The sequence below is a fragment of the Myotis nattereri genome (genome assembly GCF_964212035.1).
Source record: "Myotis nattereri genome assembly, chromosome: 11".
In the NCBI taxonomy this organism is placed as follows: Eukaryota; Metazoa; Chordata; class Mammalia; order Chiroptera; family Vespertilionidae; genus Myotis; species Myotis nattereri.
In genome coordinates, this window is record NC_138086.1 from 80,219,964 (window position 1) to 80,237,769 (window position 17,806).

General features: G+C 51.4%; 1 protein-coding gene across 2 annotated transcripts in view; it reads right to left on the reverse strand.

The window, feature by feature from the left end:
* The window catches only part of DOCK4 (dedicator of cytokinesis 4), a 194,095-nt gene that overhangs the window by 18,306 nt on the left and 157,983 nt on the right, over positions 1–17,806 (reverse strand). Inside the window, exons 33-42 of one of the 2 annotated variants that reach the window (XM_081102274.1) lie at positions 14,912–14,938; positions 14,672–14,767; positions 13,836–13,896; positions 9,492–9,585; positions 7,585–7,733; positions 6,705–6,791; positions 5,078–5,182; positions 3,705–3,846; positions 2,580–2,746; positions 1,950–2,036 (exon numbers count right to left, since the gene is read on the reverse strand). In XM_081102274.1, the coding sequence (XP_080958400.1) occupies positions 1,950–2,036; positions 2,580–2,746; positions 3,705–3,846; positions 5,078–5,182; positions 6,705–6,791; positions 7,585–7,733; positions 9,492–9,585; positions 13,836–13,896; positions 14,672–14,767; positions 14,912–14,938 (1,015 nt within the window). The remainder of the gene's footprint in view (positions 1–1,949; positions 2,037–2,579; positions 2,747–3,704; positions 3,847–5,077; positions 5,183–6,704; positions 6,792–7,584; positions 7,734–9,491; positions 9,586–13,835; positions 13,897–14,671; positions 14,768–14,911; positions 14,939–17,806) is intronic. The other variant, XM_081102275.1, reaches the window with a different exon arrangement.

The following is a 17,806-nucleotide window of genomic DNA, read 5'->3' on the forward strand; positions in this document are numbered from 1 at the left end:
CCCTCAGGTCAGGTTAATCATTTTGGAGCCCAACTTTCGGAAACACCTTTCGGTTTCCAGAATCTTTCAGACTGTGGCGAGGTAATGAGGGTTTCAGCTCGGCTTGGCATGTATGTATTGAGGACCATCTATAGCGGGAGCGAAAGCAGGAAACCAGCAACATGAACGCAAGGTGGCGGCCTGCCAGGCGGCGGGGAGGAGACAGACAGGTGTTAGGAGTGGGCTGTGTTCAGGGAACAAAGCAGCCCAGAGAGATTGGTTCTGTTGGAGAGAATAGAAGGCTGCCTGTTCCAATACCGTGGGCAGCTAGCTGCTTGGAAGGCTTGTGTTTGGTAATGCTCTTCTCAACTTCATCTAAGCATGCTCCTTTTTATCAGAGGTGTACATGCACACACGTGAGCGTGTGTGTGCACCCATGGGCGCACATGCATGTACTCGTGTGTGCATGTGTGCTCGTGTGGGTGCCATGTCCATGTATGTGCATGTGTGCTAATATATGCATGCGTGTGTGCCTATGCACATGCGTGTGCATGTGCACGTGTGTGATATATTCAGGGTGAGTACGATGGGTGAGATGCCCAGAACTGAGCACTCTGGGCAGGGAGGAGAGGAGGCTCGCTGAGTCATCAGGGCGGTGGATGGCTGGGAGCATTTCTGAGGGCTGGGCCCATGCCATTTGGAAGGAAGCACAACAATGAGATTTGCGGAGCTCCATGTGGGCAGCCTCTCCTCGTCCACGGAAAGCACCGGGTGTGCTGCATCAGCACCCGCTTGGGGACCTTCGCCTCACCCTTCAAGACCACACTGCTCTGGGCCTGTGGGGAGCTGCCTGCATTCTCTGGCTCTGCAGGACGAAACGCCATTAACTCCCCAGCTTAACCGTACGTGGTGAACTGTGTGTGGGTCAACTCGGAGACTTCAGGTAGGAAGAGCCATTCTCGGGGACAGTGTGGGCAGGCGCTGCTCTTGCTGACCCACCAAGCAGAGCGGGCTTGTTCACGAAATAAGCAAGAGGTGAAAGCTATGCTCACTCCCGGCCCATCTCCCATCACTGGAGGAGGGAGGCAGGCAGGGCTGGCTGCGCCCCAACATGGACAGGGCGGGGGGGAGGGGAGGGGCGTGCACGGAGAAGGACGCTGGGATCGCAGGGCTGTGGCTGACACCCAGGTGCTGGGGGCTTAGAGAAGCAGCTGGGGCAGCAGGGTGGGGTCTCACAGGATGTGGCCGCCATCAGCAACTGCTCTCCCTGTCCCACCCTGGGGACCGGTGCTGGGGGCATGACTTACACCCCGAGAGCTCTTGGGTGCTGGGTTCTAGGCTCTAACAACACCCACAGCTCCCTGGCTGGCTCTCCTCCCGGGCTGCTGGGGAGACTCCCATGCCAGCATCCTGCCACTGTGGCCTCCACCCGCGTGGACTCTGTGCGGCCGACACTGAGGTACCTCCGCATGGCCTCCCGCTGCCTAGGAGACTGAGGCTCGAAGAGATGCCGTCACTGGCTTTGGAGTCAGAACACCCTGTGTTCAAGTCTACCCTCAACATCTTGTCATAGGGCCTCCTGCAGAAGCTTTCCAAGCTGGTGAGAGGAGGGACAAGAGTGGCCCTGGGGACTGAGTAAGACACTGTGATGACCTTCCTGGCCCGGCCCCCAGGGATCAGATCGCGAAGGCCGTGCAGCTACAATAACTAGAGAGCGGAGTCCAGTTCCTCTGACCACAGTGCTGTGTGCTGAGGCCTGGGGACCGCTGAGGACCCCTCTGGCTCCCTGGACGAGGACAACAAGAGTGCCCTCCTGGAGCCCTGGTCACAGTGGTCAGTCTCACACACACCCGCTCACTGCTCTGAGGGCTTCCAGAAACTTCCAGTCAAAGGCGGGAGCACCTCACCCTGGCAGGGTCCCGGGCGAGCAGCAGTGAGAAGGAAGTGCCCCGAACAAGTCTGGTCCTTACCACCTCGCGCTTGTCCACCTCGAACCAGCGGGAGATGCCCGGCAGGCTCTGCACCAGGAACAGCGACGTCCTCTCCACCCAGAGGCTCTGTGGGGCACAGGACAGGTTAACCCCCATGTTGCCCCTCTTCCTGGCCACTGAGCTGTGGCTAATGTCTGCCATTCACTTCTATCAAGGGTCACGTACCAGCTCGCCGCACACGGCTGCATAACCTCCTGCAGGAAAGGGCTTTTCTGTTTTAAAGATAAAGATGCTAAGATCCAAGAGCAATGGGACCTGCTCACAGATGCCTTCTACTTACCTGCCAGCCAGCCCTGAGCCCACCCGCCAGAACCTCCGACTGGTCCGCAGCCCGCCCACCTTGCCGCGTTTCCCGCGTCCACGTGAACAGAGGATTTCAGAGCCCGGCCCCTCCAGCCCGGCCCAGCACCCAGGCCACACGAAACCACGGCTGCCTTTGGTAAGAGCTGACGCTGTCAACCAGGGTTCTGTGCCTATGGCGCATTTTTCTTATGGAAACCAAGTGTATTCCCAAGGGGAGAATACACTTTGGGAGATTCCTGCACTAGCGCCAGGCATTCAACAGCAGCAAGAAATGAGGAGGTTTCTCCGAGGAGCCCAGGAGCGCACCTTGAACTCGTTCTCCTTGTCCTTGGGGCCTTTGTGGAACGGCCTGTCGTAGCGGAACTTCCAGATGTGGTTCACTTTGTAGAAGCTTTTGATGTTGTCGGGGACACCGTCCCTCTGCAGCACCTCCTGGCTCTCGGGGATGGGGGTCACGGCGTAGATCTGCAGATCTGGGGCACAGCGTCAAGGAGGAAACCCCGCTTGGCAAGCGCCACACAAGCCTGGCTCCCGCTGAGCTGTGGCGGGGGGGGGGGGGGGGGGGGTGGGGGGTGGGGGGGAACTACCTGCTATTCGCTCCCCTTTGGCTGGAAGTAAATTAACATCTCCAAGGACGTGCCCAGAACTCAGTTCCTAACACTCATTCCCAAACAATAGGTCTTAGGTGAGTTCTAGGTCAGCGGTTGTGGGAAAAGTATCCATTTAAAATTTTTAGGGAACCATGGATGTACCACTGATTTTTTATGTTTTTGGAGGGGGTGAGTGGGAATAAAAATATCAAGGGCAAAGGCGGTGAATGGTACGTTCCAGTGAACATAAGGCGATCATTTTCATGAACTGAAGTCACTTCTGTAGGATATGTCAGGGGAAAATTATTCTAAGGGAAGTCACTAAAAAGAGCTTTAAAATCAGGGATAAGTTTTAATTAAAAGGGAAAAAATTAGCGTGGCCGGTGTGGCTCAGTGGTTGTCAACCTATGAACCAGGAGGTCACAGTCTATTTCTGATCAGGGCACATGCCCACGTTGTGGCTTCATTCCCAGGAAGGGGTGTGCAGGAGGCAGACAACAGATGATTCTCTTTCATCACTGATGCTTCTCTCTCTCTCTCCCGCTTCTTTCCTCTCTCTGAAATCAGTAAAAACATATTTTTTAAAAGGGGAAAATATTAAGCAGAATCTAAGAGATTTCTTTTCCCCTGACATCATGATAATAAACAGAACGATTCTGCTCAGAAGGAGCTGAGCTAAAATGAGATGCCGAGAACCAGGGAGACGGAGAACACGGCAACCGAGCAGGGTCCCGCGCTGCGCAGCCCGGTCGGGGAGTGGGCTGCAGCCGCCCGCCCGACCGCCCGCCCGCCCGCCCGCCACGTGGCTCTCGTGGGGCGGCGGCCCCGCCCGGGTGGATACACTGTGCCTCCGCCTGGAAGATGGTCTCGTCGGGCTGGTTGGCGTGCTGCATGGCGATGGCGTGCGGGAACTCCGTCAGCATCCGCTGCTGGAACGCCTCCAGCCGCTCGTAGTCGTGCCCTCTGCACACGAACTCCTTGTTCTGCAGGCAGAATAAAGGACGAACAAAATAAACTAACAGCCCGGCTGGCGTGGCTCAGGGGTTGAGCGTCGACCTATGAACCCGGAGATCACAGTTTGATTCCCCGTCAAGCACATGCCTGGGTTGCGGGCTCGATCCCCAGTGTGGGGTGTGCAGGAGGCGGCCGATCAGTGATTCTCTCTCCTTACTGATGTTTCTCTCTCCCTCTCCCTTCCTCTCTGAAATCAATAAAAATATATTTTAAAAAACAACTAATGAACAACACAAGAATGGATTCCCAGATATGAGAACAGAACAGACAGACCGGGGGGGTGGGGGTGGGGGGCCCGCAGAGACTGGGGAGCTGGTGAAAAAGGCGAAATGGCAGCATTGTCTGCAGTGTGGGACCTGGACCCCTGCCAGGCCTGCACTCCCTCTAACGCCAGCGCTGAGGATGGTCCGCTGAATTGAAGAGTAAGAACCAGTCCCCCAAGGGAAACAACCCTAATGACCAAAGGTGGCTCATCCATCCAGCAAACTTCGAAACTCAGGACACAGAAACCACAAGATTGGTTGGTATCTTGGGGAAGTATTCAAAACCAGGCATTATACCTGAGAATGGGGTTTACAAAGAGAAAAGAAGTGTGTGTGTGTGGGGGGGGGGGGGCGGGGGGGTGTCAATTAGGGAAAAACGAGACATATGTAAAACTTTAGACAATAAAAATAAATAGGAAATAAAAAATAAATTTAAAAAAATTTAAAAGAAGTGAAAAGGCCCTAACCGGTTCGGCTCAGTGGATAGAGCGCCGGCCTGTGGACTGAAGGGTCCCAGGTTTGATTCCGGTCAAGGGCATGTACCTTGGTTGCGGGCACATCCCCAGTAGGGGGTGTGCAGGAGGTAGCTGATCGATATTTCTCACTCATCAATGTTTCTAACTATTCCTTTCACTTCCTCTGTGTAAAAAAATCAATAAAATATATATTTTTTTAAAAAGTGAAAAGAAGTCTCCTGATGTGCTCACTTGTCTGAAAAGGGAACAGGGCCAGTCACAGCTCAGCTCTGTGGGTCGCGCAATCTACCGGGCGTCCCCCACAAAATGCAGACACACTTTCACAGCTGATAGCTCAATGTTAACAATGAAATGTATTTTAATAAACACTGTCTTTATAATTATTCAAAGTGTATATATATTGTGGGAGGACACCCTATATATTAGAAGTATGAAAGCGAACTAAATAGTACACGACTCACTCTTAAGAAAAATGGAAATTTTTTCCCATAAAATCCAACCCTGAAGAACTCTGGTTCCAGGCGCTGCTGGTCCATGATCTTGTCGTACAGAGAGGCCTCCATCATCTGGGGAAGCAAGGGGACACCCGGTCAGTCCTCCCCTCTTCCGGCTCCTCCACCTCACAGCACGGGACGTTCCCTCTGCCACGGGAGCACTTCGCTCCCGTTCTCGGGCTGCTCGCTGACCTGCTCAAAGCCTAGGTGTGCTAGGACACGATCTCGCCGGAGAAGATGGTGTCTGTGCGCACAGTCCATCGGGGAAATGTTTTCCTCCCAGGGAAGTAAAAGTGAGCACGAACCGTGAGAAGCAACCTTTCTGGGGAATTCTCGTGCCAGGTGTACTCACCTGGGGGCTCGCTTCTCCTCAGACACGGAACTCAGGACATCTGGGAGGGGCACACTGCTCAGGTTGGATGGGGATAAACTGACCAACCAAAGCGGAGGAGGCGTGGCTCAGTGGTTGAGGGTCAACCCTTGAACCAAGAGGTCGTGGTTCGATTCCCAGTCAGGTGTTTTCTCGTTAGAATTATCCATGACCCGCGGACACGAAACACCACGCGGCCAACGGCCACCTCCTGCTGGCTGAAGGGCCTCTTGGGGTGTGTGTGTGTGGGGGGGAGGGGGGGGTGTGGGACGGGGGAGGTAGGGGGTTGACATGAGCTGTTAAAGGTTAACGACACCATCGCTTCAACTGCTGCCTCAAAATTAAAAGGCAACACCATCCCCTCTTTTTTTAAATGCAGAAGCTGATGATCCCATTTTAGAGACCAGAGGAACTGAAGGCCGCGGAGGGCCCGGGGCGGAGGGGGGGGTGCCTGGCTGAGTCGGAGGGAAGGGAGAGTAAAACCTTTGTGAACACGGAGAATACCAAACTCCTAGTTCTCGGGTGGACCCTGGCTTAGGTTTAGCAAATACAAACACATCTCTGGAGCTAAGGAGAGGTAACAACGATAGACTTTAGCCCCAGAATATTTAAAAAATGGGTCAGTTGGCCATTCCTACTATTTTGCTTCGTGGGCTATGGGACTAAGGAGGATATATCGCTACAGAGACTTGTGTCCACGTGGGAAGCCCTTCGCAGTGTGGGGTTTCCTCAGGGAAGTATTGATCCCGGCTCAGGCTGTGTGTTCGGATTGGGGGTTAGCCTAGATCAGCGGTTTTCCACCCAAGTGCCGCAAGAACTGCTAACCCTGCAACACCTGCCTCGGTAGTCAGGGCCACTGACCTCTTTCCCTCTGACTGTCCAGTGCGAAAATGACAACAGTCAACACAACAACAGCCGTCCGGTGTGAATGAATCAAAATCACACTGTTGTTTTTGGTCAGATCGGCAAAAAATATACTTTCTGGTGTGGGCCTGAGATGAGGAAGGCTGTCGATCGCTGGCCTCGTCCAGGGCTCACTGTTGTGTCCTCCTCAAAGCGCCACAGAGCAATGAGCGGTTTCTCTGCACGAGAGCTGGGCAGCCGAGGAAAGCCTGTCCTGTCCTCCCCAGAGGCATGTCGAGGGGCCAGACACAACGTGAGATGGGGAAGCTCACAGCAGAGGACGCCACGTGTGCTCAGCACGCGGCCCGCGCCCTGTCTTACCCGCATTTTGCTCAGGTTCCGGTAGTCATAGTAGCTCTCGTACTGCTCTGCGATCTTCCGGCACAGGACGATGCCGTTCTCCCAGCACTGCGGGCCAACGGCACAGTCAGTGATCGCCCACACTTGCTTACTTCCACCCCGAGGTCGGCGGGGACCGCCTTCCAACACCGAGCCTCACTTCATCCCTATGACCTGCCGTTAACAGGATCACTGCAGCTTTAAGCACAGAGACAGCATGTACTTAACATGTAAATTATTAAAAGTCCTGCCTGGCCCTAACTGGTCTGGCTCAGTGGATAGAGCGTTGGCCTGCGGACTGAAGGGTCCCAGGTTCGATTCCGGTCAAGGGCATGTACCTTGGTTGCAGGCACATCCCCAGTAGCGGGTGTGCAGGAGGCAGCTGATCAATGCTTCTCTCTCATCAATGTTTCTAACTCTCTATCCCTCTCCCTTCCTCTCTGTGAAAAATCAATAAAACATATATTTTTTTAAAAAAAAGTTATGCCTGGCTGGCGTGGGTCAGTGGTTGAGCATCGACCTATGACCAGGAGATCATGGTTCGGTTCCTGATCAGGGCACAGGCCCCAGTTGCGGGCTCCATCCCCAGTGTGGGGTGTACAGGAGGCAGCCGATGATGATTCTCTCTCTCTCTCCCTCCCTCTCCCTTCCTCTCTGAAATCAATAAAAAGGTATTTTGTTAAAAAGTCTTTCCTGCTGTTAGGAGGATCGCTGGGGCTTTAAGCATGGAGACAGCATGTAACTAACGTGTCCATTATTAAGTCTTTCGGAAGCTGGAAATGGCACGCACCCCACCGGAGGAGGTGGCGTCCCTGAGCGGGATGAAGGGAGAGGCACCAGGGCCGCCCTCTGGGCCGCTCACCTTGCCCCTGTCGAAGTTCTGGATGATGGCCAGGTGCAGGTGCTCCTTGCGCTGCCACTCCGTCTGCGTGGGGTAGCTCAGGAACTCGCGCAGCGGCCGGTCCGACCACTCCAGCAGCTCGTCGTACAGCAGGAGGGTGTAGGCGGCCTCTGCAAGGCAGCGGGGAGCAAAGTCCAGATGGGCCCCGCAGCCGCCCCTCGAGGGGGGGCCAGCTCGTGACAAAGAGGGGACACCACTACTTTCAGAATTTCATGATATTCCAGAAAAGTGCCCAGAGTGTAAGCATATATACAATGGCAGGTTAGTGAATGCTGACTTTCTCGAAGACGGAATCATCAGAGATTTGCATGTCATTGTTTGGTTGCCTGTATTCATTCATTCATTCATGCATTCATTCATTCACAGAACCCTACAGAGAAGTTCTCCATCCGTTTCACTTTCTCCAGGAACTCACAGAAACGAAGACAGAAGGGAGATGGGTAAAATGTTATAGGGGAAATAGAAAGAAAAAAAAAAGAAAGAAAATGTTATAAGGAAAAGGACTTTGGGGAACATAAAAACTACAAACAAATTAAAGAGTTTTTCCATCTCCAAAATATACCCAGCTAGATTTGGACTTCGTTTGAGAACCAGAATAGACCTGCTATACATCTGCAGGAACTGTCCTCCATTGCTTCTCTCGCTTTTTTTATGGACTTTAAGTACAACAAGCCTACCGGGTTTTTTCCCCACAGATACAGAAACTAGGTTGAGCATTTCTCTCAAAATCTGGCTACCAGCTACTTAAAAATGACCATTTAAACTCTCAGGCAACATGATCAGCTAAGAAACCAAAATTCTCAGCATGTCTGTGGGGCCATCATTGTATGTAGATGGAATACATATGACAGCTACCACATAAAGTGGGGAAGACAAAGGGACCTCTACGGCTGTAAACTTTCCACATTTAACTTTAGGTGATAAAATACTAACTCTGAGTAGACTGAAAAGTTAGGGATACATTTTGTAACACCCAAAACAACCTCGAAAAAAAGATGCTCGGGGTGGAAGTAAGCAAGATGTTAAAAAGCCAACATACAAATTAAAATGAAATACCAAAAATACATAAATAAATCCAATCTATACTATGAAAGGGTAATATGCTAATTAGGGTGGATATCTTCCGGACGTCCATCCGGACAAAGCCACAGTGGCTGCGAGGCCTGGGGCTCAGGCAGCCGTGGACTCATGACAGCCGTGGGCTCAGGCAGCCGTCAGCCCCAGCGGCTACAAGACCCTGGGCTCAGGCCTCGCAGCTGCTGCAGCCAGCAGTGGCAGCAGCAGCAGGGTGATGGGGGTGGTGCCTTCCCCTGATCAGCCCGGTCGCCTCCCACAGAGGGAGGCCAGACTGCGGCTTAGGCTGGGGCCAAGGCACAGGTGGTTAGGGGTGATCAGGCCAGCAGGGGAGCAAGTTAGGGGCAAACAGGCCAGCAGGGGAGCAAGGTAGGGGCAATCAGGCTGGCAGGCAGAGGGGTTAGGGGCAATCAGGCAGGCAGGCAGGTGAATGGTTAGGAGCCAGCAGTCCCAGATTGCGAGATGGGGATCGGGCCTAAACAGATAGTCGGACATCCCCTGAGGGGTCCCAGATTTGAGAGGGTGCAGGCTGGGCTGAGGGACCCCCCCCGCCCCCGCACGAATTTCATGCACTGGGCCTCTAGTTTAAAATAAATTTCCATTATTAAAAATAGGTGGTTCTTTATCTGATATGGAGGCTGGGACACAGAGAACAAAAGACAATCAATTATAAAAGAAATAAATTTCAATTTTAAAGCAGAAATGCTTGAGCCCTAATTCCAGAAAGGAGAGGACTTACCGTGTCTCACACACCAGGGTCCACCCTCCCCGGCCGGAGCCCAAGACAGAATTACCTGTGAAGTTCTGTGCCTTGAGGTGCAGGTCGTAGAGTTTGTGGATGTAGCGGATGTACATCTCTTCCTTGTTCAGTTCCGTCTTATAAAAGTTCTGGGGGGGAAAGAAGTACAAGTGTGGAGAATTGCTCAACAGTCAGGCCGGCAAATACCTGCCTTTTACTCTGCTGATGTGTCATGAAATTGAACCAAAGGAATGGATTGTTTGTATAAACGTCTTTAACAGTGTAGTACGGAGGCCCAGGGGCATGTTTTCATTCAACACCGGCTGCACTCAGCAGGACCTAGCGACTGGATGAGCTGGAAATGTCTGCGGTGTTATCACCACTGATGAACATCGCCTTAGTGACTATCATTTTTTTGTTAGTTTTGCTGCCAATGGACAGTCAGCCTATTCAACTAAAGTCGTGGAATAGGTAACAGATTAACCTGTTTATTAAAGTTAATTAGTGACAGCCAAAGGCGTTTCAAGTTTCAAACACATGTTTACTCGAAGGAAAAATAAGGCACATTGGTAAGGCTGAGTCAAAACAACGCAAATGCAATTTTTCCTTCCGAAGATCATGTGAAGGTGGGAAAGAAAGGCTCTTTGTTGTTGGGGTGTTATGAGAGCGCCTTTGTGCTGGAGTTTAAATCTTTCCAGTTGACATACAAAACATGAATGGACTGATAACAAGGTATTTTGTTTCAAATTATTATTATGGAGACAAGCTTATTGAAAATATTCATATAAAAAGTAGCTTGATCTTCCTAAATTTCCCCAACACTTTTTAATGTTATCAGAGACTCAACTTGAAGGTAACCTGGGCTCATGCTCTTGGCATTTAAAGGTACATCACCATCCTGGCTGGTTATATCCGTGGTTAGAGCACCAGCCCTTAGACGGAAGGCTCACGGGTTTGATTCCAGTCAAGGGCATGTATCTCGGTTGCAGGCTCCATCCCCGGCCCTGGTCAGGGTGCATGCAGGAGGCAACCAATCGATGTCTCTCTCACACACTGATGTTTCTGCCTCTCTACCCTCCCTTCCACTGTCTCTAAAAATCAGTGGGGAAAAATATCCTCCTGTGAGGATTAACCAAAAATAAATAAATAAATGAATGAATGCAGGTACATTATCAGCATCCACCTCTAGTCCTTCACGTGAGCAAGGACCCTTCCTCCCTGAAGGTGGTACACAGAGCACAGGACGTCCGTTCCAGCAGAAGAGCGGCACGGTGAGGCTCAGACGCTTTCTTTCCAAAGAGGCCCTTGGACATGATGTCCTGGCTACAGCACTGGGACGCCTGTCATGGTGGGTCCTGGTTTCGGATGATGCTACTCGGGATGAGGAATAAGCAAAGTGTGTGGCGATGGGGACACATCTGATGACTTGAAGAAGTGACAGGTTTTTCCACGGGGGACAGGCCACGGATTCTCCACGTGTTTGGAGCTGATTCGTTAGAGAGGGCTTTGGTAACGGGCTGAACTGGCTAATGTGGCTCATGATACTGAGCTTGAGCTTGAAGCCTGAGGACCATCTGCCCATGCCCGTCCTGAATACCACCTCCCAGGAGTCCATTCTTCACTATGAGGGCTCTCCTATCCTTGAGACACGGACATGTAATTGAATAACATTTTTTCCAATTTGTATCATTATCCTCTCCCTTTTCTTCTCCTGTAGATCTTGGCATTCTTTCTTTTTTTAAATATATTTTTGTTGATTTTAGAGAGGAAGGGAGAGGGAGATAGGAACATCAATGATGAGAGAGGATCACTGATCGGCTGCCTCCTGCACGTCCCACACTGGGGATCGAGTCCACAACCCAAGCACAGGGAATCAAACTGTGACCTCCTGGTTCATAGGTTGACACTCAAGCACTGAGCTACGCTGGTCAGGCAATCTTAGCATTCTTTAAACAACCACGTAAATAACGCCATTCACAGCTCCCATTATAACTCAAATCATTTTAATTAGCAAGCAGTGTTGTAGCATCAACACACATCTAACATCCCACAGCAGGTTTTTACGTTACTAAAGGATGATTTGCTCTAATAGCTATCTGGTAAGAAGCGGCTTTCTTTGAGAACAAAAATAAGACTCACTCTGGAAATGAATAGTTCTTTAAAAAAACAGAATGATCTCTCCCATCAGCAGAGGAGAATATGCACATATGTCTGGGGAAACGGGTGACACCGAGAACAAAACAATAATTACATTTCCCAGCATGAGTCATGACAAGGATTATGCACTTGTACGGCGAACACTCCAGCGAACGCTGGCGGCGTGAAGGAAGCCAGAGCTCTCCTGAGACAGTCTGGAGCTGATCTTCCCCGAGGGGAGAAACATCGCTGAGAGGGAGTGAGCGGATGAACAGAACCATTTGCCGCTACAAAAACATCAAGAAGGTTCCAGATGGAGTATGAGCTAGAACGATTCACTTCCACGTCACAGGTTTTGCTCTTTTAATAAGAAGTATTCTTGCCCAGCCCATATGGCTCAGTGGTTGAGCATCAATCTATGGTCCAGGAGATCATGGTTCAATTCTGGGTCAGGGCACATGCCCAGGATGTGGGCTCGATCCCCAGTAGGGGGCGTGCAGGAGGCAGCCAGTCAATGATCCGCCTCATCATTGATGTTTCTATTTCTCCCTCTCCCATCCGATCTAAGATCAATAAATATATATTTAAAAACAAAACTGAACTCAATACAACAAGCCTGGAGCCAACGAACAGACAAGACAGAATCAGAGGGGGCAGAACATGTCTCCCAGGCAGAGGCCTATGCAGAGCAGCAAACTCGAGAGAGAGACAGAGCAGGAATATGTGCTCAGAACAGATGGTGTGGCTTCATTTATTTCTTTTTAAAAAAAATTTTTTTTATTGATTTCAGAGAGGAAGGGAAAGGGAGAGATAGAAACATCAATGATGAGAGAGAATCACTGATTGGCTGCCTCCTGAATACCCAACACTGGGGACTGAGCTGCAATCTGGCATGTGCCCGGACTGGGAATCAAACCATGACCTCCTGGTTCACAGGTTTATGCTCAAGCACTGAGCCACACCGGCCAGGCTCATTTTTCTTTAAAATAAGACAAAGAAGCCAAGACACTCACCAATTTAGAAATGGAAACAGTCACATGGTCCCCTATTTCAAATGTGATTAAGGGGAATGATCAAAAGCATGAATTTACCCTTTTTGATCACTGAACAATGCATGTCTACGTGAACAATCATTTTTTTGCCCTGTGGTGAGAACATCACTCAATTTAATCGTTACTTACGAGACGGTTTAATATAAATGTGGTTTTCCCAGGGCAGTTCCAGTTTTGCCTGTTATCCTTACATGATATTTACTTTTACTCTCAAAAATATCCTGTTGGGCCTGGCCCGTGTGGCTCAGTGGTTGAGCGTCGACCCATGAACCAGGGGGTCAGTTTGATTCCTGGTCAGGACACATGACCGAGTTGGGGGGCTCGATCCCCAGAAGGGGGTGTGCAGGAGGCATCCAATTAGTGATTCTCATCATTGATGTTTCTTTCTCTCTCCCCTTCTCCCTTCCTCTCTGAAATCAATTTTTTTTTTTAAAAAAATATTCTGTTGGGAGGGTAAGTTATATGATCATCCTAATTATAACACAAGCCTTAACCATGGTGGCATCATACATTTAATTTGCAAAGAAGCTAGAAAGTGAAAATTGGCTTAACAGAAAAGAGTCATTTGGTCGCAAAAGAAGAGATCACTCATATTTATTACGATGGAAAGAAACTGTCTAAAGACAAGTACAAAGTCCGAGGGAACGCTGCTTGTTTCTAGAGAGCGACAAAGGATGACGGAGCCCACTGAGCCACAGGGGACAGATGACTGCCACTGGGATCTCCAGGCTCCGCCTCCAGGCCCCGGAGCCACCGTGGGTGCATCTGCAATGCTGGAGCGGGTAATTTCCTGGGATTTAATTCAACCTGAAGCTCGATAGGTCTCTTTTATTTTATTTTTTAAATATATTTTTTATTGATTTCAGAGAGAGAGGGAGGGAGGAAGGGAGGGAGAGAGAGAGAGAAACATCAATGATGAGAATCATAGATCGGCTGCCACCTGCACGCCCCACACTGGAGATGGAGCCCCCAGCCCGGGCCTGCACCCTGACCGGGAATCAAACTGTGACCACCTGGTTCACAGGTCAATGCTCAACCACTGAGCCACACTGGTGGGGCTCACTAGGCCTCCTTTAGATACACTTCGAAACTCTTCTAAGAAATATCAGATAAAACAACACTGGATCGAAACCAAACCAAACGTAGTATTTCTGTAAAACAACAAACGCCAGGCTCTGAGGGGAAAGGGGGGGGGGGTGTGTGTCACTAACCAGAAGGCTCACTGTGCAGCCGATCTTTTTGCCGTCCACCTCGCCCACTCGCATGCAGTCCCTGAAACAGAGCAACAGTCAGAGCCAGGGCTTCCTTCCCCTATGCGCACACACTGGTTTTTCAGGGAAGTAAGAGGCAGAAGGCGCAGGGACTGCAGCAACGGCCCCCAGGCCACTGCCCCAGGCTGCAGGGTCTCCGGTGAGGGGCGGCAGACTCCAGAGCCTCCAGCGGGCAGCCCTCCCTCTCAGTGGGCGGGGCCTCGGGGGCGGGGCCAAGGTGTGGTATTATCCACCTCTAATGTGGGTGGAAAGGGGCAGGTAAGCCTGGCCATCAACAATGACAATGAAGGTTCATTCTTGAAATAAACCAAAAACACCATGCATTCAAGTGGAGCAAACTGCCTGACCGGTTTAGATCATTTAAAAATTAAAAATAAAACGCTGTCTATGGAAGTAGCATGGTTGTCTAATTCTCCAACACTCCATCTTTACCCCAAAATGGATGGATCCTCTTACTGGCTCTAATGGGCAGGTCCAGATAAAAACGAACAAAACCAAAACCCCTTTACTAACGGGGCTCTGAGAACCCTCTCCATCCACTGAGACTTGGAAAGAACTGCCGACCAAAACAAAACAGAAAGAAAGAGGAGCAACACAAGAAACGTCCTGAGCCAGCAGTGCACAGCCGTTATCTCAGGCCTCAGGTTCACGGCTGTGGATCAGATCTCGGGGGGGGGTGGGGGGGTGGGGGGGGGAGCTCAGGTGTGTGGGGACTGTCCTCGACTCTGAGTCCCTAACCATGGCGCAGCACACCTGGGAAATGGCACCCAACTCACCTGTAATCCAACAACCTCTCCATCAGACGAGTCACCGTGGCGATCAAGGAGACCCCACTCTCCCTCCATGTTTCCCGCTCGATTTTCTTCAGCAGACTGGAAAAGAGAGGACCCCGGGCATTTTCAACATTTATTTTTATCGGTCACCATGGCGACCATTTTACTTTCATCAGCACCTTCAATGCCTTAGCAACCACAGCAACATCTCACAAGGAGCACAATTTGCAAACAGTGTCTTACCTAGGATAGGGACCAAAGAGTGGAATTCTAATCCCGGAAGCATTGACAAAGCAAATGGATGTTTAGATTCTCCGAGTCGTGAAAGACGAACCCATGCACAGCATCACAGTTTCACACAGGCAAGCCCCGAGCAGCTCACACACGCTTTCTCCCAGCTTCTCCCTCCCGGGAGCAGGCTCGCACCTCCCCACAGCCCAGGACAGTGTGGCCGGCGGGGACAGCACGCCTGCGAGCGCACTGTCAGGTCCGCCCTCGCTGTATTCCCGGGAAACCGGCTCCCTACCTCTCCGTGGAGCGCATCCTCACCCGAGCAGCTCTACCAGTGCAACGCCCCAGGAAACCCTTGCACAGACGAGTGACGTGTGGCGTTTTTTTCCGTTCGCTTAGCATTTGCCCACGCAATACATATCGCACTGTCTGGTGCATGCAGGCAACAGCTTCATGCATTGCGTCACTAATCACAGGGGACTTTCTATGGGGTGGTTACAGTGGGCAGGTGACAGGTACCGCACCACTGTCTCCTGCCTTCTCCCCAGCCTCAAGCACCTTGGGGCAGAGGCGCTATCTAAACACAACATAGTAAGTCACAGCAATGAGCACCTATTTTACTCATTCCCGCTTCTCCTAGGGCAGCGGTTCTCAACCTGTGGGTTGCGACCCCTTTGGCAGTTGAACGACCCTTTCACAGACCATCCTGCATATCAGATATTTTCATTACGATTCATAACAGTAGCAACATTACAGTGATAAAGTAGCAACGAAAATGATTTTATGGTTGGGTGACCACATGAGGAACTGTATTTAAAGGGCCAGAAGGTTGAAAACCACTGTCCTAGGGCGAAGCAGACACTGGCAGAGCCTGTAGGGCTGAATCTGTCCCTGTGGTAAAAGGTGGACCTTGAGCAGGACCTGTGAAGACGCCTCCCTGCCCCTCTGGATGGAATAATCATCATTTCTGTCTAAAATCCTGTGTCTCATCCTGGTTGCAGAAATAACCTAGAAAACACTTCTTACAAGTACCACCTAAGCCTGCTGTCTATTGTGCTTAGTGGAAAAAGCAACAGTAAAGAAAAATACTATTTTGGGGGGGGTCTGTGGCTATGGTCTCTCCCTTCTCCCCACTTCCAGCTATTGCCTCCCAGTGCCCAGCCTCTGCCTTGTCTCCGCATCTGTTGCCTACACCTTCCTGATCATTTTGGTTTTCAGGTTTATTCTGAGCTGTTTCCTAGATTGTGATTGGGGGGGGGGGGGAGAAGGAGTATATGAAAGGACAGACTTGCCCTGACCGATCCCTCAGTTTCACTAAAATGTGTTTTCTTTACTGAGCCGGCGTGGCTCGGTGGTTGAGTGTCGACCCATGAACCAGGAGGTCACAGTTCGATTCCCGGTCGGGGAACATACCCAGGTTGCGGGCTTGATCCCCAGTGTGGGGTATAGGAGGCAACCAATCAATGATTCTCTCCCATCTATCTTTCTCTCCCTCTCCCTTCCTCTCTGAAATCAATAAAAACCTTTTTTAAAAAAAAGTGTTTTCTTTTAAAAACAAAAACAACCCCTGAATAGCACTATTTCAGGCTTCAATGCCAAAGTGGAAGTGAGCCGAGTGCTGACATGGCACTGCCTGCCCACGCCCTGCGGGTGCAGCAGCAGCCTCCCCGGTGCCAGCCCACACCTCACAGACTCCAGGGGCCGGGAGACAAAGGGCTCAGGTAAGCGAGCTAAAAATACGGGAGATTTCTTTCCCTTTGCACAGCCTCCCGGAGCAGTAAGGCATCGGAGCTACACGCCCTCCTGCGAGAAGAGGCAGAGCTCTGCAGAGCACGCCTCCTCGAAGAGCCCCGCACCCAAAGGCGGGGGCTGAGACTAGAACCCAACTTATGGGCTTTGGCAGCCAGGCTGGTTCTTGGTGTCCAAGTTCCCCCTGCGATTTTACCTGACAGGAGACTCAGGGGAAGAGGAGGCATTTTTTTTTTTTAAATATTTCTATTGATTTCAGAGAGGAAGGGAGAGGGGGAGAGGGAGAGGTCTATGCCCAACCACTGAGCCACGCGGCTGGGCAAGGGGAGGCATCTCACCTGGTCCACAGTCATGCCCGCGCACCGTGCTGAGGACACAGAGACTCGTCTAAGGACAGCACAGGTGGCGTGTTACTGCCAACAGACAAGCAATGAGACGCCACAGCGCGGGGCTGCAGAATCCCACGGCACTGCGGGAGGGCTCCGTGCTCAGCGGCTTGGGCCCATGAGGGAACGTTGGGGGAGGCCCTGGCCCCCCATCGCCCGCTCTGTCGGAACAGGACTGTGCTGAGGCCATCACTCGCACCTTAAACACCTGTGCCTGCGCCTGCTCTTCATCCGCAGAAAAGGGCCACACACCTGACGTGTGTGTAAGAGCTAATCCTGTCTGCAAAGTACAACTTGGTGAGTGAGCACCAACACAGGTCTCCGACCGCATCACCCGAGCAGCGTACGATAAGCAGCGACTGCAGGACAAGCTGAGATGGGAGTTACACCTTCTGGAAGCTCCCCGAGGACCCCCAAGGCTGGGAGCACCCTGTGTGTTCCCACAGCACACCCACCGCGTCCCAGCCCCAGGCGAGTCCTGGGCCAGGAGGTGCTCAATCGGGCGCCATGACGCCTCAGGGCAGCCAGGGGCCTCGCCTGGTTCTGACGCCCTGTTCTGACCCATCCCCTGGCGTCTGACCCGCAGCGTCAGCATCGTTAAGAGTAATAATCCTGACTCTTATTTCAGGGAGGTGCAGTCTGGGTAAATACAGATGCTGCTGGATTAGAGCAGGGGTCCTCAAACTACAGCCCGCGGGCCACATGCAAATACAAATATTGTATTTGTTCCCGTTTTGTTTTTTTACTTCAAAATAAGATATGTGCAGTGTGC